At 51.1% G+C, this 25,182-nt stretch overlaps 1 protein-coding gene across 8 annotated transcripts in view; it reads right to left on the bottom strand.

Annotated features, from left to right (window-relative positions):
* AGAP1 (ArfGAP with GTPase domain, ankyrin repeat and PH domain 1) overlaps positions 1 to 25,182 on the bottom strand; it is a 505,060-nt gene that overhangs the window by 305,665 nt on the left and 174,213 nt on the right. For 4 of the 8 annotated variants that reach the window (XM_032857552.1, XM_032857548.1, XM_032857551.1 and 1 more), the window contains exons 3-5: positions 22,631 to 22,718; positions 21,912 to 21,923; positions 1,071 to 1,156 (exon numbers count right to left, since the gene is read on the bottom strand). In XM_032857552.1, coding sequence (XP_032713443.1) covers positions 1,071 to 1,156; positions 21,912 to 21,923; positions 22,631 to 22,718 — 186 coding nt within the window. The remainder of the gene's footprint in view (positions 1 to 1,070; positions 1,157 to 21,911; positions 21,924 to 22,630; positions 22,719 to 25,182) is intronic. The other 4 variants (XM_032857553.1, XM_032857555.1, XM_032857554.1 and 1 more) reach the window with 1 other exon arrangement.

The raw sequence follows: 25,182 nt of genomic DNA, 5'->3' as shown, positions 1-25,182 counted from the left end.
TAGCCAGCCCTCACCCATCCCAATGGCTGCTCCCACCAACTGCTACACACAAAAAGCCGGTGAACCGGCAGGTTTTCCACAAACCTAAGAGGACACTAGTAGCCACAAAGAAGCCTTACAATCCTGTTCATGAAGCTGTTCTCTCAGGTGAGGTGCATGAACTATTCTGGAACAATGAAAACAAAGATCAGGTTTCCATGTGCCTGAGAAGGTTAACGGGAAAACAGACATGCCCCCCAGCCCCGGATATTCAAACACACTGTCTAATTTTGTACAAAATCCTGTCCCTAATTTTGAAAGGCTTTTTGTTGATATCCCCCCACGGTAGAAATCTTTAACTAGGGTATGCTTCTGGGCTAAAGAAGGCTCCTGAACAAAGTACAGCTAGAAGAAAGGACTGGTCAACACAGTCTCATGGCCAGAGGCCAAGACAGAGATCTCCGGGGGGTTCTGGTTCCATCCCCCAGTCTGTGCCCCTCCACGGAGGCATCAGGGTCCTCCGTGAAGACAGGATTCCTAAGAGCATGCTCCCCGGGGTCGTCTCAAGGATGACAGGAGCGAACCCACACAGGGCAGGCGTTCGCTCGCTGCTGACTGGATTCAGGTTGTAATATGGGCTTGGCTAGTAAATTATTACATATGTAAAATAATAAAATAAAATAATAAACTGGAGATTGAGTAAACCAAGGAAAAGTTTTCCACATCTAAGCTTTTTGATCTCCAGGATGCCCAGCCTTGAGAGAACCTCCAAGGAAACCACACCATACCACACACTGGTTTTCAGTAGAGTTAACCTGCACCAAGAAGGCCGGAAAGCAGCATGGCAGCCCCCATTGGATTTCCAGACTTTAGACCAGCAACTTTCTCAATCACACACAGACCTAACTTCCCTCCAGGATTGTGTCTGCAGGAGCAACAGAATTAGTTTATTAGACAGAACGTGTTCATGGGGGCTCTAGTCACCTTTCTTGCACACACCTGACAGATTTCAGAATCACCTGTTGAACCAGAACCTTAACAAGGGAGAAAGGTGAGAGGCTGCTTACCATTTTTTTGCTTGTAGTACTCACCTGCGCCTCTGGGGGGCCCCCTTCATCTCTAATCAGCAGCAGGTAGCTCTGTCCATCAACAACGATCTCCTTCTTGAACCTGCCACCTGCCACACACAAAACATCTCGTTACAGAGGAAAGACAGAGTGTGAGGAGGGCAAACAGACGTGGGCTTCGCTTGTGGAAAAATACACCCTAGGCTGTCGCCCAGGAGGCAACTCTCAGTATTTAGGACCAGCAACCACTGGATTTTAAAAGAAGTACTGAACTCAGATTTTAAGTATTTGTCATTAAGGACCTGTGTCCACAGCCTCCCAGGCAATGCCGGGGTCACCCGTGGCTGAGAAGGGAAGCATCTGATCATAGCCTTTGTTTGTAAATTCGGGAATTCGCTCTCCCTGGGAACACATTGATGCAGAGTTCAGAAACAGCACAGGAATTAGCATTCTCTTGTTGGGTTTGCAAAACTGAAATGAATTTTTCATGTTCAACAGGTGCCTAATCTACAACATTTTGATAAATTCAAGGGCTGAGAACCTGTATTCTCCTCAAGAGAAACCCAGTTTTTGAAAGGAAAACACAGAACATCATGGGAATGGTGTTTCCGTATTCACGGGGCACGAGCACGGGGAGGACGCTCGACTAGCACACACGTGTTAGACAGAACTACGGATGGCCTCTCGCACAAGTCGAGACAGAGCGGGGCAGCTGGCTGGCGAGGGGGGGTTAGAGAGCACGCCGTGTTAGCGAGAAACCACCAGGTTCCCTGCTGGGATGCTGTGTGTGTGTGTGTGTGTGTGCGCACGGGAAGGGGGGCTGGCCCTCCTCATCTCAGCCCCGCACACGCCTAGCTGGGGAGGGACACTCAACTGTCCTGTGCACCTCCTCGTGGCACCCCAGACCACCCCACCAGGCTTCTCCTGGACGTGGGAAGGATGTCCACTTCTGGTTCCCTCAGCCACCTCCAAAGACAAAGCACTTTCGAGATTCTGGGCTTTGAGTCCTCACCAGGATTCTGAATTGTTTCTGAGAAAGGAATGCATCAGCACCTGCTCTCATTCTGTCCTCGGCACAGATGCCTTCCAGAAACACCACCTGAGCCCCGGACGACCACTTCCCAGAGAACCACACGGGCAGAGCATCCCCACCAGCCCTGGAGGATGCAAGTGGGCCCTCTGTCTCCCGGGCCTCCTCGACAGCTCCGGACGGGCACCTGCTATGTGCACAGTGGCAGGCCAGCCGGGGGACCAACCTTTTGAAGCAGGCCCACATCTGCACATATGCAGATGCACGCCCCCACTCTCCTCTCCTTCCTGGGCCCGCAAAACACACGCGCTCCATCTGCTGTTCAGTCTGCTCAGTAACAAAAACCGAAGACAACTCTCCAACGTTCCAACAGCATAGACCGATGCTCCTTCTGCTCCCCCCCCATCCCCGCAAGGACACTATCAAAGACTGCGGGCAGAGCACAGAGACCGGCATGTTTGCTCGCTGGATCCGGACAAGCTCGGCCCACTTTCTGCACTTGTAGGAAGACGGGCAGATGACCTATGGTCCCCGAATCACAGACTCCGTATAAGGAGAAAAGTAGAGCACCCTGTCCTTGCTGGGCTGCCGCAATTGTAAAATGAGCTAGGAAACCTTGGGCGCCCAGCAGAGTCCGCATGCCCCCATGGGGACGCAGCCACAAGACTCCAAGGCCAGGCCAGCACTCTGTGCGGATCGCGGGGCCACAACATGCCACCCCAGGGACTTCGCTATCCTTATTCAACTCTCTCTACCCCAGTGTCCCCCTCTATAAAATGGGGCCCCCGCCCCACCCGAAGGGCAGCAATCACTCACAGGGACTACTAGTGCTATTCAAAATTTCTGCCAAGAGTTATCACTTGCTTTTATAAAAGATACACTTAACGTATAAGCCTCCTTATATTGCTATTGCAACAGAAATCAGGATCACTTCCGCATTTTTGAAACCTTTAAAAAAGAGAGATGCTTGGGGCACCTGGGTGGCTCAGTGGGTTAAGCCTCTGCCTTCGGCTCAGGTCATGGTCCCGGGGTCCTGGGATTGAGCCCCGCATTGGGCTCTCTGCTCAGCAGGGAGCCTGCTCCCTTGCCTGCCTCTCTGCCTACTTGTGATCTCTCTCTCTCTCAAATAAATAAATAAAATCTTCAAAAAAGAGAGAGAGAGAGATGTTGGAAACCTTCTATGTCTTGGCGAGAATGAATCGAATTCAACTTCTCATGAAAAACCAATGTCAGATGGGAAATCTATTCTTTACTTTGGGAAAAATCTTTCCCCTCACATCCTGTTTGTAGAGATCTGATGGGTCACACTGAGGGGGACAAGGGAAAAGCCACGGGAATCTGTGTACAAGCTCACGATTCCTCCCCCTGACTCCCGGTGGGTCGATCTCAATGCCTGAGTTAGGTGATGGCCACTACAGAGAAGCCGAGGGAGCACAGCACTTCAGATCACGTCCGTCGAGAGATCTGATGTGGAACTTAGAGCTCTCACGTCGCAGGAAATGAAATACTGGTGCTCTGAGTGATTTCAAGGCAGTTCACATGTCACATCTGCTGGGCCCTCTGGTGGCAGGGACTGGTCTGGGTAGCACCTCACAAATGTCCTTTCAGCAACATAGTCCTGCCTGTGCTCGGGAGAACGGAGGGAAGGGCTGAGGTCTGGGGCCCTCGGGAGTCTGTGGGAACCCTGTTGTTCCAGCAGGTATTTAAAAACCCCCAGTAATCATTAAGTGCTCCAGAATCTGTTAAGTTGCTAATTATCACATCCTAAAAGAGCAATGTTAATTTCAGGCAGTGGCCCACCATTACCTCTGTTATGGGCGGAACTGGGTCCCCTCCCCCCCAAATTCATATGCTGAGGTCCTCACGCCCAATACATCAGAAAAGGATCTTATGTGCTAATAAATTCACTGCAGATGTGATTAGTTAAGATGAGCTCATACTAGCATAGGATGGGCCCCTTATCCAGAGTCCCTGGACAAGGGATATTTTGGTGAAGATGGATGCAGGAGCTTTATACGCCAAGAAACACCGTAGATGCCCCCAAACCGCGAGAAGTCTGAGACAGGACTGGAAGAGATCCACTCCCACAGGCTCAGGGGGAATCAACCCTACCCACACCGAGACCTGATTTCTGGCCTCAGGAATGGTGGGAGAATCAATCTGCGTTGTTTGGAGCGCCCCCTGTTGGTAGCCCTCAGTTACAGCAGCCCGAGCAAACTAATAGACTGGTATCTAGTCTCGGTCCTCAAGACCCTCCTAGAGTGAGCTCACATGCACACACACACACACACACATGCACACACACACACACACACACACACACACATGCACTTTCTCTCTCTCTACCTAGCTTATCCCCAGAACATTTCGAAACCCCCTTTACTCTCTCCATCCTGACTGTATCTGTTAAATCATCCAGGCTTCTGCAGGAGTTTCCTGGCTGCCCCACACCCGCCCTCTGCCGCAGGCCCACCCCCACGGCAATCCACAATCTGCAAGTTCCGCACCACGGTGCAGGTCTGACCCAGAGCCCCCGCCCTTCTTCATTGCCCTGGGACCCTGGTTCCCTGCCAGCTGGCCCAGCAGCTCCCTGATGCGCCAGCACCGGAGGGCACACAAACCTGCCCTGGGCACAATGGCCACACACCCCCAATTCCTCACCGGTCCAGGTGGCCTCCAATCAGGAGGCGAGCAATGGAGCCTGTCCCTGGGGCCACCTCATCTCCCAAACCAGCATTCCCCCTGTCCCCCTCCAGGGAGCAAGAGCCCAGTGGGCAGGCGTCAGCACCCAGCCTTCCAGGATCAGGATGGCATAGGGCTCAGCACCTCCACCTCGCATGTCCTACCCACAGACCATGCTGGATGAATTTAACCACCATTCTTTCACTTTCTTCCTTTCTAGCATATTTCTGGAGCCTTACTGGCAAGTTCTGCTTCCAGATGGTTCAATCACAGTATTCAACTCAAGGAAGGTTAGCAACGACCTCTTTTCTTACTCCTCTACAATCTCCAGCTCTGTAACCTCAGCAAAGGATCCAGACCTAATTTACATCACCTCTAAAAGGAGGGGTGATCCTTTCTCCCACCGCTAAAGGCCCCTCCCAATTCTAAAATCACTTTACGTTTCTCCTCAAAGTATATAATTAGCATGTCTTTTCAATATCTTACAATTACTAATATTAGACACCTATAATTGGCTTATGTGATTTTTCTGGTACTATACACACAACAGGTAAAAAATTAAGTACACCTATGGATTTGCCAAGAACCCCAAAGATCTAATAATTAAATAAAATTTGGCCAGGTACTGAAGCATCCAGCGTGTGAGAAGAAAGAAAGAGATTAATAAGAGTTATATATAAATAAACTCCCACTGACCACCAGTGGGCTCCACTGGAATGGGGCTGCTGGGTCCTGAAGAAACATGGTCTGGCACGTAAATAAAATACGACTTTAAAATTCGTTTTCTGCCGTTTAGAAATGCAAAGGGGAGAGCCTCAGGAGGACAGCCTGTGAAGCGTCAAGCTGGCCTGGCTTCAGTGGGGGCCATGGCTCATGACTTCAAAGCAAGCGTCCAGTCCATCCCAAGCATTAGTTCTTTGCCTACCTTAGATTTAAGAGGACACCACCAAACTCTGCATCCAACCGCACTTTTCATGTAGGGTTTTTTTGATGCCTATTTTATAATCCAATTTCCAATGGTTTTCCTACAGGTCTATTCTCCCCAACTTTGTGTTCCTAGCACATAGTGCCCAGTATTCCCCATGGCCAACATGTAAATTTGTTACATGAATGGCGTTCAACCTTCTCTGCCAGCTATTATTACATAATATTAAATTACTACTGGGATGATTTTCTTTTAGAAAGTGTCCCCACACCTCACCTTGTCTTGGAAACCGTCAGCACTGACTGGCCTAGCACACCTGTGTACAGGGGTGCAGTGGGCACAGCAGGCAGGGGTGTGCCGACCCCAGGGCCACGGGGCCCACATGCAGCTGCAGGTCGACTGGCTCGACCTTAGCACCAGGGCCCAGAGCCCGGGATGACATCCCTGTGAGAATGGAAAACGGATGTCCCTCTCAGCTTATGTCCTTCCAAAGACACGCTGAGGCCAGCAGAGGAGAATGGCATCACACTTGGTGCTCAGCAGACAGACAGACAGATAGGCTGCTCTGCTGCCTGAACTCAGCCTCACGTGCAACTTCTAGTTCAGCCAAAGGCAAGTTTTCCGGCTTCCCAGGAAACTCCCCTGTTGACCTTTGTGTGCACTTGAGCTTGCATTCTGAAGGGAGTCGAAGTCTTCATTTCTGCCCCCAAAACGGGTAAAAGGTGGACCTGGGTGCGCCTAACGAGAACAGGGATGCTGACATGCAGGTGTTGTGAACGGCACACCCGGGAAGGATAAGGCAGTTCTGGTTTCTAAGGAGCTTCCAGAAAGACTGGAGAATGTCTCTGACCATCCAACCGTAATCAGACACTCTAAAGGTGTCAAGGTTACTATCCTGAGTCTCGGTCTCACTCCTGGGAACCAGTTCTAAAGTCGGGATGCTGGGTTAAGTAGAGTAAGTGCGTTCCTTGTCATGGCTCACAGTCGGTGGGATCGACCCACTGTGGACGGCGATCCCCACACGGAGGGCAAAGCACTCATCTGTGTTGTCATTCTGCTTTAAGGGGGAAGAAAGCAAATTGATTTTCCTTTGAAAAAAGCTTTCTTGGGAGTGAACACTGCAACAGATGTTTGACATTTCTGTTTCTATCGTTTTGGCGAATAGGACTGAAAGCTACTAATACATCGTTAACATTCCTCTGAGCAAGAGAAGGCAAGGCCAATAACAGACCTAGAACCCTTGAGAGCTCACAAAGCACTCTTCTCCCCACATGCTCTCTGCTATTGCTCACGATACCGGGTGAGGCAAACATCGTCACCGACATCCCCATCTCCTGGGGAGGAAGAGGTCAGGCGCTGACCGAAACCCCCTCGCCAGCACGCTACAGGAAGGAGACCCAAACCCAGATGTGCCCACGGATCCCTGCCCTCCTTTCTCCCAAGGGGACTCTCCTGGGACAGGTGCACGCGACGCCGCCCTGTCCACAGATGAGCCTCACAGCCTTTGGGGAAGTTCCTAGCACCCACAGGGCTGACTGAGAACCCAGCCTCTTCCTTGCTCTGTCACAGCTCCAAAATCATCACTAAAAAGGAACCTGCTTATCATTTGTCTCCTTTTTTTTTTTAACTGTGGATTTTCATCTTTACTTTTTCACGCTCTGGCAAAGGATGAAAATTATTTTTGAGTTTCAATTTGCATTTGTACAGCATATTATTTCCTTTTTCTGTAAGAGGGGAGGGGCACTGTCCTAGCAGCTGATGAAGCTGTGGCTGGGCCCGCTGCTTTCCGTGGGGGCAAGCTGGCCTCGGGACCGGGCAGCGATCATGAGCTGTGGCTCAGGCGAGGACATACATCAGGGACTGGGCCTCCTACGCTCCCTGTGCAATGCTGGCCATGAGAACCCTTCTAACATTTGCCCAAAATGTTCTTCTCCACATAACCACTAGATAAAACGGAGTATCTGCAAATGTTATTGTTTCCTAATTATTTAAGGCAAGTGGAATGAGAGGGATACATTGAAAACAAAACTATGAATTCATTTCTCCCTAGGAGAATATAAAAAAATTGTGAATGTGCCAGAAACTTCTGAATTTTGCCCTTTTAAGTCTGACAAAAATACCAAAGTTGATAACTTATTAATAAAGAGGTTTTGGAGAAGTTCTGTATTGTGACATTTAAAAGGAATTTTGGACCACATACTCTTTTTTTCACTGGGAAAAGTCTCATCGGTAATGTATTAGTTTACAAAATTTAACAGAGTCAGACTTCATCTCCTTTGCCAATTTTTTTTTAAACTTACATTGTTTAAAAAAAAAAAAAAAAAAACCCAACCGGAACAGTAACAACTGTAAGACTGTACCAGCGAAGAGGATTAATGTGCAGCGACCTCGAAGTGCTCCCATGGGTGAAGCACTCAGGGTTACGACTCGGTGAAATGAGGGTTCAACATGCTATTTTCTCCAGCAGCCCGAGGACTCTAATGAGTTCACTTCACCCAGATCGAAGTAAAATAACAAAGATCAGGAGAGAAGTCAAAGTTCCACGTTAAGATGGCAGATACGAACTTCACTATAATTCAATTTCCTTTCCTTTATTCCTAATAAAACAAAGGAGGGAAAGTAAACAGGAGGAGGAAGAAAATTGATCATCCACTGAGAAAAGGAATTAAGCTTCACAGACTAAATCCTCAAACACAGTGGGCTTTGGATAAAAAGAAGACTCCAGGACTGGACGAGGCCTCTAATCAGACCCCCTGGGGTTAACAACGGCCCCCAAAGGGCAAAGGGAGAGAGGGTAGAGGCAGCAGAGCCTTATCCTCGACCCCCTGGAGGCAAAGAAAATGCCAGAATGGGGAATGACAGTCTGTATTCCAACCCCACCCCATAAATGAAGGGAACCCCATACTTGGGCATTCTCAAATTCACAGGAGAAACAGAGCCCGGCCCATGACGAAAAGCAGATCCCTGTGGTTTGGGGGCGGTTCCCTCAGAGGGCAGAGGACAGGGATGGGTAGGGCATGATGATGCATTTGGACTGTCATTCTCCAGGAAAAGAACATCCAGCCTCAGGTCCTGTGTCCCAAGCACATCCCTGCAGGGAATCTGCATGCATGACTGGGGGCTAGAGAACAGGAGTGTGAGTGGAGCGGTCCAGCCCTCTGCTCTAGGACACACAAGACCGTGACTATCACCTCCTGCAGGAAACCAGATGGCAGGGGGCTCTCCACAGCCTGTACCGGACTCGGGATGAGCGAGAGGAGCCTCCTTGGTGGCCCCAGCCAGTGTTGGTGGCTGACCCCGGAGGGACCCCAGAGCAAAGTCAAGACAGCAGCAGTCTTGTCAGAGAGAAGGTGTGGGCAGATGCCCATAGAGGAGGTGTGCTGCAGAGAAATGGTAAGGACACCGCGTGCTGATGCAGTGGTAAGAGGCAAGAAGGGAGAGAGGAAGGGAGCACACGAAGAACACAGGAGCCAACGGAGAAGAAAACAAAACTCAAAAAGCAGAAGGAAATCCCTTACAAGTGCTTTCCTCTCTAATGCAATGGAAGAACACCTTTCCAAACAACAAGAATGCCAGCGATGAGAATCTCAGATAGGAGATGAAGTGCAAACCCCAAGAAAGGAGAACCACAGCGACCTTCTGGAACAAATGAGTAAAATTTGAAAAACAGGAACAGAAGAGACAGTGCTCCAAGCTGAGAGTCTGACACAGAGGGACGGCTTGAAATAAACAGCTGGTGAGATAAGAAAGATGGAGACAAACCCGAGGCAGGAGCTAGTGGACAGGACGACAGATGAGGCTGACAGGGTGGGGGGTAAACAGGGTCGCGGACAACAAACTCCCCCAAAGAATGACAAGCCTCTTGAGAGAGAAAATACAAAGGAATTTTCCAGAAATGCAGACAGATCTGAATCTGCAAATTAAAAGACTACACAACGTTCCAGGAAACAGTGACACACACTCTCGACCACTTTAAAGGAGAGAAAACAGAGGCCCTGGCGGAAACTGCTCCCACCACCAACAGTGGGGTTTCTTATCAGGCAGCAGGGTTTCGAAGCTACTCAAAAGAACTTTCCCCCAGCGAGGCTTCAAGGCTTTTAAAAATGGTTGATTCGAGCATTTTTAAATACAGATAACTGGTTTGGTGAGTGAATCATAGGTGACAATGAACCAAGTAAGTGATGCACTGAATGAGACCAAGAACACACGGATTTGGCCGCGTCAGGTAAACTCCTATGTAAACGCAGAAACCCACCTTCTGGAATGTTAGCAGAGTGGCGGCTTTGAACTTGACTTTTGAAAAACCCTTGTCCTGTGAGTGTCTGCACCTGAAATCCAGCCACAATCTATGCAGACAAGTACCTGGCTACAGGACGTGCCCCATGTTCTCAAGGCCAACAAGCCAGGCACGTGTATGGGGGCAGCTTTCTGTGTGTCAGTCAGTGGGGCAATAGTAATCGGTTCACGCGCTAACTTAGGGATGTCATGGTGCATTTAGTGCTTACCACAACTCGGGGGGCCCCTGTCTGAACAATTCCATGGAAGAAGAGCAGCTCTTTCATTAACGCAACACGAAGTTATGAAAGTCCAGCCATTCCTTTACTTCCACACTTGTGGACCTATTTCGTGGAAGGGTACCTTGAAATAGCAGACAGGCTGATATATATATATATATATTTAAAGTGTCACTCATGCAGTTTAGGTTTCCTGACATCCAGCCAACAAAACCAAAAACCAGCTGGACAGAAAGGCAGACATAACACTGGAACCCGAGAGCTTCAGGCCCTGTTCCCAAAAGAGCTTTGGGGCTGCCTCTCCCGAGCACTGAGCATGGCCTGTGGAGAGCACTGTGATGTCCCAGAGGCCTATCGGAGGAAACGGCTGCTCAAACAGAAGCTGGAAAACGAAACATCCGAGGAAGTGGCTTGTTGCTCAATAGTCAGGATTTCTTCACATCTTACTGAGGAATATGCAAACCAGCAGTTTAATACATAAATCCTACTGAGAGTTCTCTCCTCCAAATCATTCTTTTATTAAATATTTTATTTGAGAGACGGTGGGGGGGGGGGGAGAGCATGCGTGCACAAGCAGGCAGAGCGGAAGGCAGAGGGGAAGTGGCTTCCCACTGAGCAAGGAGCCTGATGCGGGACTTGATCCCAGGACTCTGGGATCATGACCTGAGTCCAAGGAAGACGCTTAACCTTCTGAGCCACCCAGATGCCCCCAAATCATCTCTTTTTAAGACTAAAATAAACCCAGCAACTCTGGGCAGGTACATAGACTGATTTATCCAAGCCAATCTTCAATTTTCAACAACCACTGATAGACTCAATATCACTCTCATTAAGTTTTGTGAGTTTCCCCCACCCCCAAAAATTGCTTCAAATACTATTATCCCCCCCAAAATTATCTCTAATAAAGCAACTGCAAAGAATAACATATCCTCTGTGTTGTCATCAACGCCAGAAGGCAGGCCAGCAGGGAGGCCACAGAGCCCAAAGGTGTCCAGGGGTACCCCCTGAAATAAGGGGAACGCCATCCAGAGAGAGACCTCTGCATGCGAATGGCTTCCCACCCAGGCCTCTCAGTGTGGGTCCCACCTCTGGGATCAGGAGCCAAGGCTTCCTCATGCTTCCATACACTCAGGATTTTCCTGTTAACACTGTTCTGCGAAGCTAGAACCCAAAGCCTCAAAGCTCACTTACACTCTCCCACAGAACTCAGTATTCTCCCTAATAACCTGGCAGCTGTTCCAGGGCTCAAGACCCCTGCAGTCAGCAGCAGAGCCCAGCACTCAGACCGCATGACCACCCAAGGTCCTTCCAAGTGCCTGGAGCCCAGCTGATGATCTGTCAAGTTGTGATTCTGGGTGGTGGTGCTTCCAGGCAGCAGTGAAGGGGAAGACACAGCCCCGCCTGCCAAGGGTAAGTCCTGGGCTCACACCCACCAACGTCAACCCTGGGTTCACACCCACCAACGTCAACCCCGGGCCCAAACCTCAATGGTACCTGTGCCTCCTGGTGCATTCATTTCCTCATGTGAAAACTCAGGTAATCGCAGCACCTGACTCAAGTGACCAAGGTGAGCAGCCAGGAGCTGGCCCACATCAGCTCCCCATCGGGTCCTTAAACGTCACAAGCACCTGGCAGAAATCAGCTAGAGACTGCTCCGTTACAAGGACGATTTTGCGATTTCCAAATGCAAACCCACACTTAGCGGGAGAGTCTCCACTTGCAAAGGCAGTGACATGGGAGCACATCCAGGAGGATGCAACCAGAAAGCAAAACACTGCCCCCATTCCTACATGAAAAACAAGAGTTTGCCTAATATTTGGTCCTAATTCCCCATGTTTTGGAAGATCCAGGAGACCAAGTCAAAACAGCTCATGAGACAGCAAGGCTACCACCGCTCCACGGAGAAGGTTCTCAAGTCTTTGCTAACAGCCTCTCCATACCTCCCCAAGCCCGCGGTGTGCTCCTCACCACCAGCCAGGCTTCCACACCAGCAAAGGGGTAGAATGTATCTGATCTGCACTCCGGTGACACCATCCGGCTCTTCCCAGCACAGGCAAGAGAGCTGCTACCTGTGAGCCTTTCCCAAGTGCTTCCTGCCAATTTGGCACTGGGGTTCGCCTAACCGTGGCCTTCTGAACCACCAATCACGTGTTTGGCAAGCCCCGCCCCGTACCACGCAGAGTGCTGGTGCTGGGAACAGAGGGAACCGGGCAGAAGCTCTGCCCAAATGCAGCTTGTTTTCAAGGGCAGCGGGCAGGAGAAGAAGAGCCAGGCCTGATGTCGGATGGGGTGGGGGGGATAGGGAGGGTACCGAGAGTAGGTGCAGAACCTGCCCCCAGAACCCACTGAGTGGATGGAGAGGGCAGTCCCAGAACTGCATTCTCGAGGAAACAGTCATATAATGATGGCCCCCGCTCAGTAAAATCTGATTCATAACCAAATCAGTGAACTGTTTATTGAAAACATTCCAGTGCCCACGGCGGTGGCTGGACTTGAACATTCCAGCACCTACTGCCATCCCTAAAATAACTTGTGTGGTGAACTTAATGAAATATACTTAGTCTCGGACTAGTTTCTTCGGGGGAAAAGAGTACACTTATGGTTGTTTTATTTAGTATTCTGCACATTTATTTTAAGCACCAAAAAAGGTAAACTTATGAAGAGCTTTGCAAACTGGGGTCCAAGAACCTGGCTCACGCAGAATACTGAAACAAGGCTTCCCCAGAGACACTGCCTGCGGCCTGACCCAGGTGTCGGGGCCAGAGCCCCAGAATGGTAGCGGGCGTGTGACCACAAGCTCCAAACAGAAGCCAGACACCGGGTTACGCAGCTACTGGCATGCTGGCAAGTGGTCCCTCAGTCCCCAGATTCATGGTTCTCAACTAGCGCAATCCACGTGAAAGTAACTTTCCATTAAAAAAATAATCTGTTGCACAAACTCTATTTTTAAATACGCAAACCTAGAATCAAATATGGAAAAGTAATGGCTTTCAGAATTGCTCACTCATGGGGCGCCTGGGTGGCTCAGCCGGCTAAGTGTCCAGCTCTTGATTTCAGCTCAGTCATGAACTTGGCGTCACCGGATAGAACCCCACATCGGGCTCCACGCTGAGCGGGTAGCCCTGCTTGAGGTTCTCTCTCCCCCTCTGCTTCTCTGCCCCAACTCACTCACTCTCTCTCTCAAAAAATAAATAAATAAATAAATAAATAAAACAACTGCTCACTCACTATTCCCTGAGTGTAAATCAGGTATCTGCTTCAAGAAATTAAAAAAGGCTGGTCACTGTTAGATCCAACCCTATGGAGAAACCAAAAAATCCTATCCATTTTAACGAGTTGATGCCGTTTCTACACACTGTAGTGTGGGGTCTGTGAACTGTCACTAAAGGACCAAGTAATAAATAGTTTAGGCACCATGGGCCGTATTCTTCTTTCCCCCTGGGTGCCTCTTGGTTGGTTTATTTACTTTTACAAATGTTTAAAAATGCAGTGACTCTTCCAGCTTGTGGGCAGTCACAGCCCGAGCGGGGCAGGCGCTGCTGGACCCAGTCTCCCCTTTGACATTTCTCATGCCAATGCCTGCACGTTACAGTTTTCCGCCTTCCCTCTAGAGACTCGCTGTAACTGTTCCAGTCCTGTGGAAACAGTGTATTTACTTTACTGGAAGGAATCCGGGTTTTGTCTCTAGGTCTCTGTCCCCATCCTAGAGGGAGCTTTGGTCGGTGAGCACACCTGAGGGGAGCATAGAGCGTGAGCTGCAAAGCTCTGAGCCTGAAAAATGCTGGCAGGAGACAGGACTGCCCCTGGGGTGTCCTCACGGGGGTGTGTGTGTGTGTGTGTGTGTGTGTGTGGTGTTTGTGTGCACGCACGCGCATGCATGCCTGTGTGTCACTGCCTCTCCAGCTAAACCTGACTCTGCACATGGTGCAGGAAGCTCCTGCATCTGGAACATTCTGGAAAAAGATCAGCTTGCATTGCTCCCTGGTGCATGGCGGGCGCCTGCCCAAGCTGGAGGGCACGCCAGGGCACAGGGCCCAGGGCCCGGACAGCACAAACACACTCTGCGGCCAGTGTTTCTAAAAACTAACGAGCAGCCAGAACCCCTGACGGGGCTGTAGAGGGCATGGAGGTCAACAGGTTCCTGCAGTTCCTTCTGTCGGGATGTGAATCCATTCCAACCTCCAGAGGATGTCCGAGGACTCCTCCCTGTCCCCACATCCTGTCAGAGGCCGGACCCCCAACTCCTATCAGAGCATGTCTACATTAGCCATCCCCCTGCCCCAGCAAGGCCTCTTTCTTCCCTGGACTGCAAGGAAGACGCACAGAGCAGCTGGCCCGCCCCCTGCCAGGCTACGTGGTTACACGGCACGTGGTTTTGGACAATTCGTCCACATGCCCCCCACGCCCCCCCACACCAGTCCAGGCCCGCTCCCCGCCCCCCCAACCCTGGGGAGAGACAAGAGCACGCTGCGAGCCAGTCGGGTCTGTGCGCCAATCCCCATTCCCCTGCTCTCTCCATGCCATCCACTACTCAAGCAGCCCTCAAAGAGCAAGTACTGTTTTCTTCTTTTGTCCCTGATGTTATTTTTTTAAAATAAGCAAAACAGCTTTGAAAAAATGGGTCTCAGGAAAAGGGTAACAAATGCCGGCCACACATGCTGCTCCACGGGGCCATGTGAGCAGAACACAGGCCTCTGCTGCCTACTCATCACACTTCATATTCCGCCCAAACTAGACCCTCCCTCAGAGTCTCCCAACACACTGCCTCCAGGAAGCCACCCAGGATGCACGAAACATAACACTGAAGTTGACTCTGGCTTTTACTTCTGGCCTGGGTCAGCCACCAGAGAATTCACGTGGATGCTATGAAACCGTCATCCGTAGGATCAGTGGTAGATCTGCATGGTCCACACGTGTGCAAGCATGCACACGCACATACAGGATTGGGCGAGCCTTCTCATCCAGTGAGACTGGTACGGCTAGTACCTGCGGACATCCTGCCCCCGGCTGGAGACAGGGGACTCCCACACGGTCACATGACCTCTACCCCTAGTCTGGAGACAGGGCACTCCTGCAGAGTCACAGACCCGGGCACTCTCATTTGACCACGGATTCTCCCATGTAGTTTTGCCACTTGGCCTGTTTCACTTCTGCTAACTTTGACCTCCCTCATCACCAAGTCCTGGTCGTCGGAGCCCATGACCCTAAAGGAGACTTGGCACTCGGAGTTCTCGGTCCAGTAAGCATGGTCTCCCGTGAGGTAACATTTTCTGCAGACGATGTCAACTGCTGCATCTCTCATCAGCCATACCTGCCAGGTGAGCTCCATCCATTCAAATGATACCCAGCCTCCTCCGGAATGTCAGTCTCTCCACCCTGACCCACAGCCACACAGAGAGTTTCTCCTAACCTATGCCTTCCTCCCTGCACCCTCCCCTCTGCACCAGGCATGGCGTGCCCCTCACCCTCTCCTCTCTTCACCCCAAGGCTAGACTCAGCCCAGGATTTCTTCCTTTCTGTGCTGCCTTCCACAGAAAACCTCTCACCTAGCGAAGGCATGGTCACAAGCATCTGAGGTCTCCCACTTCCTAGAACCAGTAAAGCAGCCGGGGCAGGAGGAAGGGGTAGTGAGTTAAGACAACAGTGGGGAGGGGGATGCAGAAAAAGTTTTGTGAGCTGATACTTTCAGATCCAAACAAATGCTTAACATTCCGAAGTTTGCTGTCCTTGAAAATCAAGAAGGAAAACATGCCTGAGAAGCCCAAGGCCCACAGCCAGAGCGGGGCCATGGAAGTCAGAGCCATTTGGCAGCAGCAGCACAGGGGTGAGGTCAAACGGTACCCGGAGCACTGCCAGGGCGGGTCCTTAGGGCACAAGGCCAGACAGCAGGTCTGCATGTCATGGCCCCATCAGTGACGATACAGAAGAGCACGGGACTGCAGCCAGGCAACCAGACGGATGTCTGATCTTCTGCTGGAGCTACAGAAATAGCCAACTCTCCTCCCCATTTCCCGGGAACACTAAGGATCACCAATGAAATGCCTGCCACCAAGTGGGGAGACCTCGCTGAGCACAAAGCCCACTGAGGCAAGAAATCGGACAGACCATTCCTCGGGAGCTTACTTGGATCAGCAAGGTTTCCTAGATGAAATCCTTCCTCTTAGCTGCTCCCCACACACAAGTTACATAAATCCCTGCTTTTCTACGTAAACTCCTTGAAGGTGGTCACCTACAGTCTAGGCTGACACAATGCATGTGTACCCTGTGGTTTCCAGATCACAGCAAGCCACTGCAGGGCCAGTGGTGGACGGCTCTACGGCCATTCAGACTGCCTGAGACGGGAGCCAGCTGCCAACAAGATGACAGAATCAAGGCCAGACACAGGGACAGATGCAGCAACGGACCAGGGGACTCTCCAGTGACCACTTTTCCATTTGCAATACAGAGGCCGCGCATTTGAAGCTCTAAAACACAGCTTTGGTATTAAAATTTCTCCAGGAAAAAATAACCTATAATTGCAAAGGTGAAACTTTCTGGACCCTCATCTCCTTTTTCCTATTAAAGAAATGGTTTTGTGGCAACGTGTGATGTCCTGAGAGGCCTTGGGAAAGCAACAGCTGTCAACAGCGTGCACCGTGCTATTTGGGGGCTGTGCATCACATGGCCAGAGTGAGCATTTGTGGGCCGCTGGGGGAACCTGGCGCTGCTGCTGGCAGAAGCCAGCAAGCCGCCTCCGAGTGTTCAGAGTCTCCTTTGGCCAGGTGTGAATCACGGCCTTGAACCAGAGTCATCTCAACAGAAGGTTCTTCTCGTTTCTGGAAGGTACCCGGCTCTCAGTCGCCCTCGGTTTCTTGTTGACCTAATTGTAACAACGTGGGAAGATGTGTTCTGAGTTCCAAACGAACAACTCAAAAACACATTTTGTCCTGCCAGCTCTGTCAATGCCAAAAACATGACGACCTCCTCATTCTTACTTTACAGCCTTCTTTTCCTCGTTCAAAACAAAGTAGAATGTGCTCTTTCATGGTTTCTTTGTGGCTCTAGGGATAATTTCAGGATCCCTCCCCTATTCTGGGCAGTGTCACCTGGCCCTCTACATGGCTTACGTATGAGAGGACAGAGTGAAGAGCATGGGGGAGGAAGCGAGGTCAGTGAGGTTTCCATGGCCAGAGGCGGATCTGAAAGGATTTGAGAACGTGAAAAAGAGCGGACTTGTGCCTGATCTATTAAACCAAACTACCAGCAGGCTGCTCGTAATCTCAAGGTTTACAGATAATCCTCATTAAAAAATTATCACGTACTCATAATCACTCAGTTACAAGTAACATGGCAAAATTGTGTTAAAACACTTAAAAGGCTAGATTTCAAAACTACTCAACTTTTATTAGAGTTTACAGATTTTTTTTCATCGGGACTTTAAACAGCACAAGAGGACGTGTTTAGAAGTAAGCCCTAACATCTGTTGAGCAGTGGTAGCTGACAAAAAATTTTTTTAAGTTTATTTGATTTGGAAAGGGTTTCAGGGGCTGACAGCTCAAGTGCACTTCATGTGTCCCAAAAAATATGGCTAAGTGTTTACCACATGGTTTGTTTCTAAGCAACTAAGCAAACATTCATTAAAAAAATATTTCAGACCCATGTGCTCCTGAGAACCACCTCCCACCCCAAGACAGACGTATCTGCTGGGAAACAGCTGCTGGCGCTGCAGACAGCAAGACCAGGGGAGGGATAGCCAGCCTGCAGGGACCTCACTGCCAGCAGGCCCTTGCTCCTGCCAGGAGCCAAGACCACAGAACTCTCCACCCACATGGGACAGCGGCAGCCAGGAACAGGGCAGCCTGGCACCTTTCTCCCCATTTTGTTCCCACCGTTCCTTGGAAAATTAGCTAAGAGCAGTTAGTTTTATAATCACAGGAGAAAAGGTCTGTGGACATTCTTAAGCTCACCTCCACTGACTGTAAAATCTTCCCCTCAATCCACGGGACAGTGGAGTCTCGTCCTGGGGAGCCCCTGGGCCCTTGCCCTGCACTACCACTATGGTGGCTACCCGGTGTGAGCTCCTCCAGGCTCCAGATCCTTCTGCCCGAGCTCTCTGCACAGTTCAGCAAGGCCCACGGCATGAGAGAGAAGAGGAAGAACACAGAGATGTCACAGAGACAGAGTCTCGGGGCACTGACCCCGTTCTAAAGCTCGAAGTCTCTCGACGACACCATAGTCCACCACCTCCCAGTCCTCAAGGGGCACCACGGCTCAGGGCAGGTGTCCATCATGTTCCTGCGGAGACTGGACAGCTGTGTTTCTTTTCTCTTTTTCTTGATTTTGAGGGGGAGAGAGTGAAAACCCAAGAGGTGGTCCCGGGGATCTGAGGATGGTGGGGGGTAGGAGGGTGTACCATGAACGTGAAGCGTGCATGTGAGGTGGACACTCAGACAACATGGCCGACATCGTTCACAATTCTAATGAGCTCCATTAACGGGGCACGGATCGCTCTGCTTCTCCTTACAGACAGTGAGTGACAGCTGTGAAATCCCCATCAAAGGTGTGAAGGTCACAGGCAAGCTCATCTCCTCTCTGCAGAGCTCCAAGACACCAGCAGTAAGCACCTCCAGCGACAGCAGGGTGGCTCATGGTCCCCCTCACCCCCCGCAGGGAGGCGACAACCATGCCAGGTGCAGCTTCTGCTTCAAAACCAGGTGTGCATCACACACAGAGCAGTGCTGGTGGGGGGATTCCCTCCGGTGACAGAGAAGCTTGAGTCCTCGCCCCTAACACCCGTAATGTGACCTCATCTGGAAACAGGGTCTTTACAGAGGTGACAACGATGAGGTCAGACGAGAGCAGGGTGGGCCCTACATCCAGGGACCACCGGCCCCGTGAGAAGAGTGCCATTGGACACGGACACAAGGACACTGGAAGAACGCCGCATGAGGACAGAGGCTCGGAACATACCAGTGGTCAGAGCCTCCAAGAGGAATGCACTGGTCAACACCGTCCTGTCGGGCTTCAGGTCTCCAGCATGGCAAAAGCATGCCGTCTGTGGTCACTTGCTATGACAGCCCTAGAACTCTGACACGCATGCACACACACACACAACTGAATGGGTATTTGCACAGAAATTGCATTCCTCAGATGACTTGGACGGAATCACTGGCTCCCCTCTGAGTTACCCACTTTTGCATTGCTCATTTACTCATTAAAAAACACACATAATATTTAAATCCATCCCTCATTTAAACTGCACCCTTAAAATCACTGAAATTGTGTTTGTCAACCCTCTGCTACAGGACTATCCGTGAGAACCTATCAGCCGTTTCAAACACAGCAGCTGTTCTCCTCGGAGGCCCAGCTACAACCCATCTGATGAAAAGTACATTCGGCCAAAAGTCCAGGTCATCCCGCACCGGTTTCTGCAGAAGAGAGAACTCTCCTGCAAAGAGAAAGCTGTCCCCACCGAAAAAGGCCAGCAATGTGAAGGTCGCACGGCGGTGGGTCAGAGTGGCGCTAAGGGACATTTGCATGCTAAGGAAATCAAGAAACAACTCTGAGAGGACAGGAGAGCTCTGGTGAGCCATGCATACTGGCCAATTCCATGGCCACCAGCAGCAGCAAGCTGGTGCCTGAAGTCACTGCCACACGCGGCCGGGGGCAGCCGGTCACTCCAACAGCTGCAGGAGGGAAGGAGGATGAGTTAGAAGAAATGAAGGGCTGCACAGCTTGCGGGACGTGCCCTCCCCCCAGGGTGGCACTGGAGACATCCGTCCTCAGCTTGCTGCCCCTAACCTGACCCTCTGTCTCTGCGAGTACTCGCAGGTGGGGCTGAGCTGTGATCAGCTTCTCCTGCCGCCCGCATGGCACACAAACCTGGGCGGAGATTTGCTATACTCCAAATCCAGAACATTCTGGGTGGAAGGCTTCTCAATGAAGAGGGCATATTTAATACGTCAATGTCATTCACATTTGACAACAACCAAGATCACTTTCCAGCTGCAGGGTCCCTGGCAGAGTTCCAGTTCCAGAAAGAACTCCAGTGTGGCCAGACAGTGAGAAAGCGAGGCTCCCGTCATTCACGCCCTTTCTGAAACAAACTGATTCTCCTGCTGCTACAAGACTCGCCCAGGCCAGGGGACAGGAAGTGGGAGTCAGCGCCCCAGCCTCCCCATAAGGCAAGGACATGGCCACCTGTCTGGTTCCAGGAAGGCAGGAGTGGACAGCCCCTGGGAAGCAAAGATTGCAGGGGAGGGGGTATGGGGTTCCCAAACGCACAGCGGCACCTGCCCACAGTTCCTTCTGCACCCAGAGGCCCCGATGCACGTCCACTCAGGCACACCTGGGGGCCCTACCCTGACCTGAGTCACACATGAGAGGACAGGCAGGTGGCCTGTCCCTGGAAGTAGAGAGAAAGGATCATGGATGGTCTTTCCCCTGATCCAGGACACTTTGGGCACAAGCCCCACTGTGGGGAATGAGACTTTGCAGATGAGGAAAGGGATGTCCTTTGGTGTGCTCATGCATGCTTCTACCCTATAAAATGGTGTATTTTTAAAACTGTATGCACTGCCATGAAATTTCAATAGAGTAAAATGTGTTAAACAATCAAAGAAGGGGGGTTCATGAGAGGCCACCGTTTGAGTCATCCCTCTAAGTATAATTTTTATCTGAAGTATGAACATTCAAGAAAAATGCCTTCATGCTCATCAAAATATAAGGGTCCCTTGAAAAGAAACCACAGCCCCAAATGCGATGGAAGAAACCAAAATCAGCACATGGGAAAACAGCAAAAGCCATATAACAACAACACAGCATCGCGGGGGGAAGAACCAGCGTCCGTGACTCGGGGGCTCCCACGCTGACTACACTAGACGCCAAACTGAACGCAGGAGGAGCCCAAGCACTGGCAGAAAACCAGGGGCCCAGACCCTGTCACCAGCGACCCCCGAGAATGCGTGCAGATTCACTCCACGAGGCGATCATGGGAGGTCAGGTTAGCCCGTCCCTCAACAGCTGGCCTCATCAACAATCCCTAACCCCAACAAAGACGCAGAAAGCCCAAGAAAAGAGCTCAGGCCCCCTCAGTGGAATCCAAAGGACTATGGCTAAAATCCACGCTCAGACACCAAGGAACAGACGCAACACCAGCACAGCCCAGGCACAGGTGCCAGGGAAGACGTCAGAAAGACCCAGGACCTTCTCTCCCCCAAACCCTGTCCAGATGGTACTTTTCCTAGCATCTGTATACGTTCTCCATCCATCAGATACGCGGGCTTCTCTTCAACTCCCAGCTAGAAACCTGTGCCTCTGAACTCCCTACACTCTCATGTCCATGTGGATAACAAAAAAGCGGACCTTTCCCTGAGGTGACCACCACGAGGCTTCGAGGACAGGTTTGCAAGACCCTGCAGAATGACGGCCGAGCCCCCAGAGAGCCCCAGGACGCCAGCCTTCCATGCTCTTCGGAATGGTTACACGGTCTCCAGGACAAGAGTTAAATACTAGAACAGGTGTTACAGGGAACATGAGAAGCTACTCAGGACTGCTGCTAAGAACACATCTAAGGGACAAAACAGGGTGAAATGTGTAACTTAAACAAAAGGATAAAATGAAACAGAATCAATGGCACACAGAACGAGGAGGGAGGGAACACTACAGTGCGAAGTCGAGCCTGTCCTCTCTCTTCAAACAAGACAAGCGCTGCCATGAAGGAAACGTATAGTTACCTGCATCCATATCTGCAAAGAATGGAACAGCCAGTAAGAAAAAGAAGGAACCAGAAATTCAGTGTCTCAGAGTTGGATTGTAAAAGGTTACATGGAGAGAAAATATCATTCAGAAAGCCGCCTGTGAACTCTACATTGATTAAAGACACAGGGACTGCGTGGCTTCCTGCCACTACCATAATTTCACTTAAAGCAAAAAATAAAATATGAATATGTTAACTGAAGAAGCAAAAGCCTAATGGCAAAAGAAATCTCTTACTCTCATGCAAAATGATTCTTACATGTTCATAATACAATATACGGGGGGATGTACTCTAACATGTGGTGGTCATGCGAGAGGCTCTGATCCAGGACCAGGTAACAGTACATACAAGTTACGGATAAACTCAATACCCAGATCAGAGGAATGTCCGAGCAGTATTTAAAGGGGGTGACACCGGACTGACATTTGAAACGCCAGGACTATTACGTAAGAAATAAATTTCTTATTGAAACAGCATTTCAAGACTTGACTCTACCATTCTAAATGCCAAAGTAAGTATAATCGGTTAGCTAAAAACACTACGGAAGAAACAACATACCTAAGGATCTTTACTGCTTGGCATTTTACTTTTTTCCGACATGTGATGATGCATCATCGTCACGATTCAGAGTATGCTACGGGAAAATCTAATAAACTAAACGCTCTGGAGCTTGAGACAGCCTGGCAGACAGCATACCTTCGGGAGACTCCTCCTGGACGTACGTGCCGGTCAGATATCGGTGCACCAGGGCCGACTTGCCGCTGGCCAAATTACCCACGATGCCCTGAAACACAGAATCGGACGACCATTCATTATCATTCCATCACTCTACTCGTCAGTCTGCAAACAGAGAGAGGTGAGCATGTACAGTAAGTCAAAGCCTGATGACACCCAAGCATCGGCAGGAAGTACCAAACCTGGCTCGTCAAACTCTCCTGAAGTCAAAGGGGTTCCTGAGCCCAGCTCCCCGCCTCCTATCCTCACCGGTCTCGCAGGCTCTGAGCGCGTGAGCGCCGTCTGAGCACACGCTGGTTGTGGTCGTGCTGGCACTGTGGGCAGCGGCACCACGGGCAGTGCGCACAGCAAGTCAGCCCATCAGCACTGACCGCACACCCTCACCATCCTGAGCGAGGTCCATGGGGTTCCATGGGGCCCGGCGCAGTCTGGACTCATATGGGGATGAGAAGGGTGTTCTAGTATATTCCACCAGGACTATGGCGTTGGTCCCAGAGCCCAGAGAGAGATCAACTAAAAAGAGCCACATGGAGGAAGAACCATGGGGGCTGCAGGGGCTGGGAGGAGAGGGGGAAGCCTGCTTCTCTGGAGCACGGGTCCGAGCAGTGGGACCAGGTTACAGGGCAGGGAGGGGCCTGCAGTGGAGGCGGCAAAGGTGTCTGGACTGGGTTAAAATGCCCATCCAGAGCGAGGAGGACCAAGGCTCCAGCCAGAACCAGCCGCATCTTACTCTCAGCGGGCAGTGTCGCCTGTGCAGCGCTTTCTTCGGGAAAAGCTCTTACCACAGCCCTGACACGTGGACCTGAAGGCGGCCAGACCCTCCCAGAGGGGGACCCTTGAAAACCTTCCTTCACCTATGCCGGGGACCTCACTCCCTCCACCTCCTCTGCAAGCCGCCCAGTGAGAACCCCCTTCTGTATATTTACCTTTCCCCTCCCCACCAGAACTTTCCTCTCTGCATTCAAGATGCCCAAATCAATTCTTTAAGAAAAACAAAACAAGAGCCCTGCCTCTGGACGCAGTCCCCTCCTATGAGAGCCAGGTCCCCTTCCCAGCAGAGCCAGGCTCTCAGCCACGCTCGTGCCCTCCCAGGCCTGTCCTCGACCCCTAAGATCTCAAGTGTTGAGCTGAGGGCTGCAAGGACGCTGCCCCTGAGGTCAGCAAGGACTATGTTTCTCGGAGCACTGGCCTTTCTCTTGCTCCTGACCCAGCCCACCGACAGAAGCTGGAGGTGAGCTGTGCTTTCTTCAAACTTTCTGCCCTGGGCTTCCTCCCTGAACTTCCTCTTGGCCCACACAAGATCCTTGCAGATCTCCTAGTTTCTTCTAGATGCTTGGTCCCCAGTGTGCCTGGCCACGTTCCTCCTACCCCCAGTAAGCTACTGATCCCAAATCTCCTCTAGCCGCCACCAGGAGAACCACTAAGTTCTCTGCATGCACCCCACATCATTTCTGCTGGTACTCAGACCCCAGCACGCCCAGACTTCATCACTCCCCCCAGTTTGTTTGTTCATCCATCTCTGTGGCCACACCCCACCCTGCCTCTCAAACCAGAAACATGGAAGTCATCCCAGATTCTCACCCTTCCTGGCCATGGAGCCCCTGTACCCAGGAGTACCTTCCTCGTACTCCCTGGGAGTACTCCTGGGGCAGGTCTGCTGTCCACTGGATCACAAGGGCAGATGTTAGCTGGCCTCTCTGCATACAGACTCCCCTCCTCACCGCTAGAGTACCAAAGAGACTCCTGGAAACTGTCTCGTCCTGAGAGGCCTTGCTGTCTCCAGACACCTGGACCTTCTCACATCCATCACTTCCTGAAATGCTGCTCCTGCTCACGGGTCAGCAAGCAGTTCAGATGCCACCTCCTCTGAGAAAACTTCCTAACGCACAGCCTCAACTGGGCACCTCTCCTAAAACCCCGCTTCGTGCCCTCCTCACGATGCTGTCTCCTGACCTTTACCTTACCAGTATCGCTGTATGGGTCTGACCAGCGATGCTGACGAGTCTCAATGGGCAGGGTTAGGGTCACCTTGTCTCTGGGTCCCAGTGTCACCCCAGCAAGGACAGCCTCCCACCAGCCCTGGACGCGCTAACGAGCCAATGCGTGAATGACCAAGCATGAGTACAAACAGAGAGGCTTTGCTGCGGAGGCGCAATGCCAGGCGACATGGACAGATCCTAAATGAAGCCGTCTCCCTTCCCGGGGGGACTCATGTCTTCCTTTTACCTGCGGCCTCTATAATCTGAGTTTCTACCTATTAATTATTCTTTTGCTCCAGGGCACCCGCTGTTTGTCAGCTTCATGCTGAGAAAATCCAAACCAGTATGCCACAGAATTAAATTTTTAATTAAGATTAGAGCATCTCTTTCCCGAGGAGGAAAATGCTCAGACTCCAGCACTGCTTGGCCTGTGTATCTGCATGGGCAGCGTCCATTCCGCACACACCGATGCTCTGTGGAGAAGTGGGCCTTCAGGAGGAGTGAATCCGTCAGTCCTAGTGGTAGCAGGGGAAG

Source organism: Lontra canadensis, unplaced genomic scaffold (genome assembly GCF_010015895.1).
Source record: "Lontra canadensis isolate GAN:19392208 unplaced genomic scaffold, GSC_riverotter_1.0 scaffold13, whole genome shotgun sequence".
NCBI classification, from domain to species: Eukaryota; Metazoa; Chordata; class Mammalia; order Carnivora; family Mustelidae; genus Lontra; species Lontra canadensis.
Note: the sequence above shows the minus strand (reverse complement) of the source record. Positions and strands in the feature narration are given on the sequence as shown.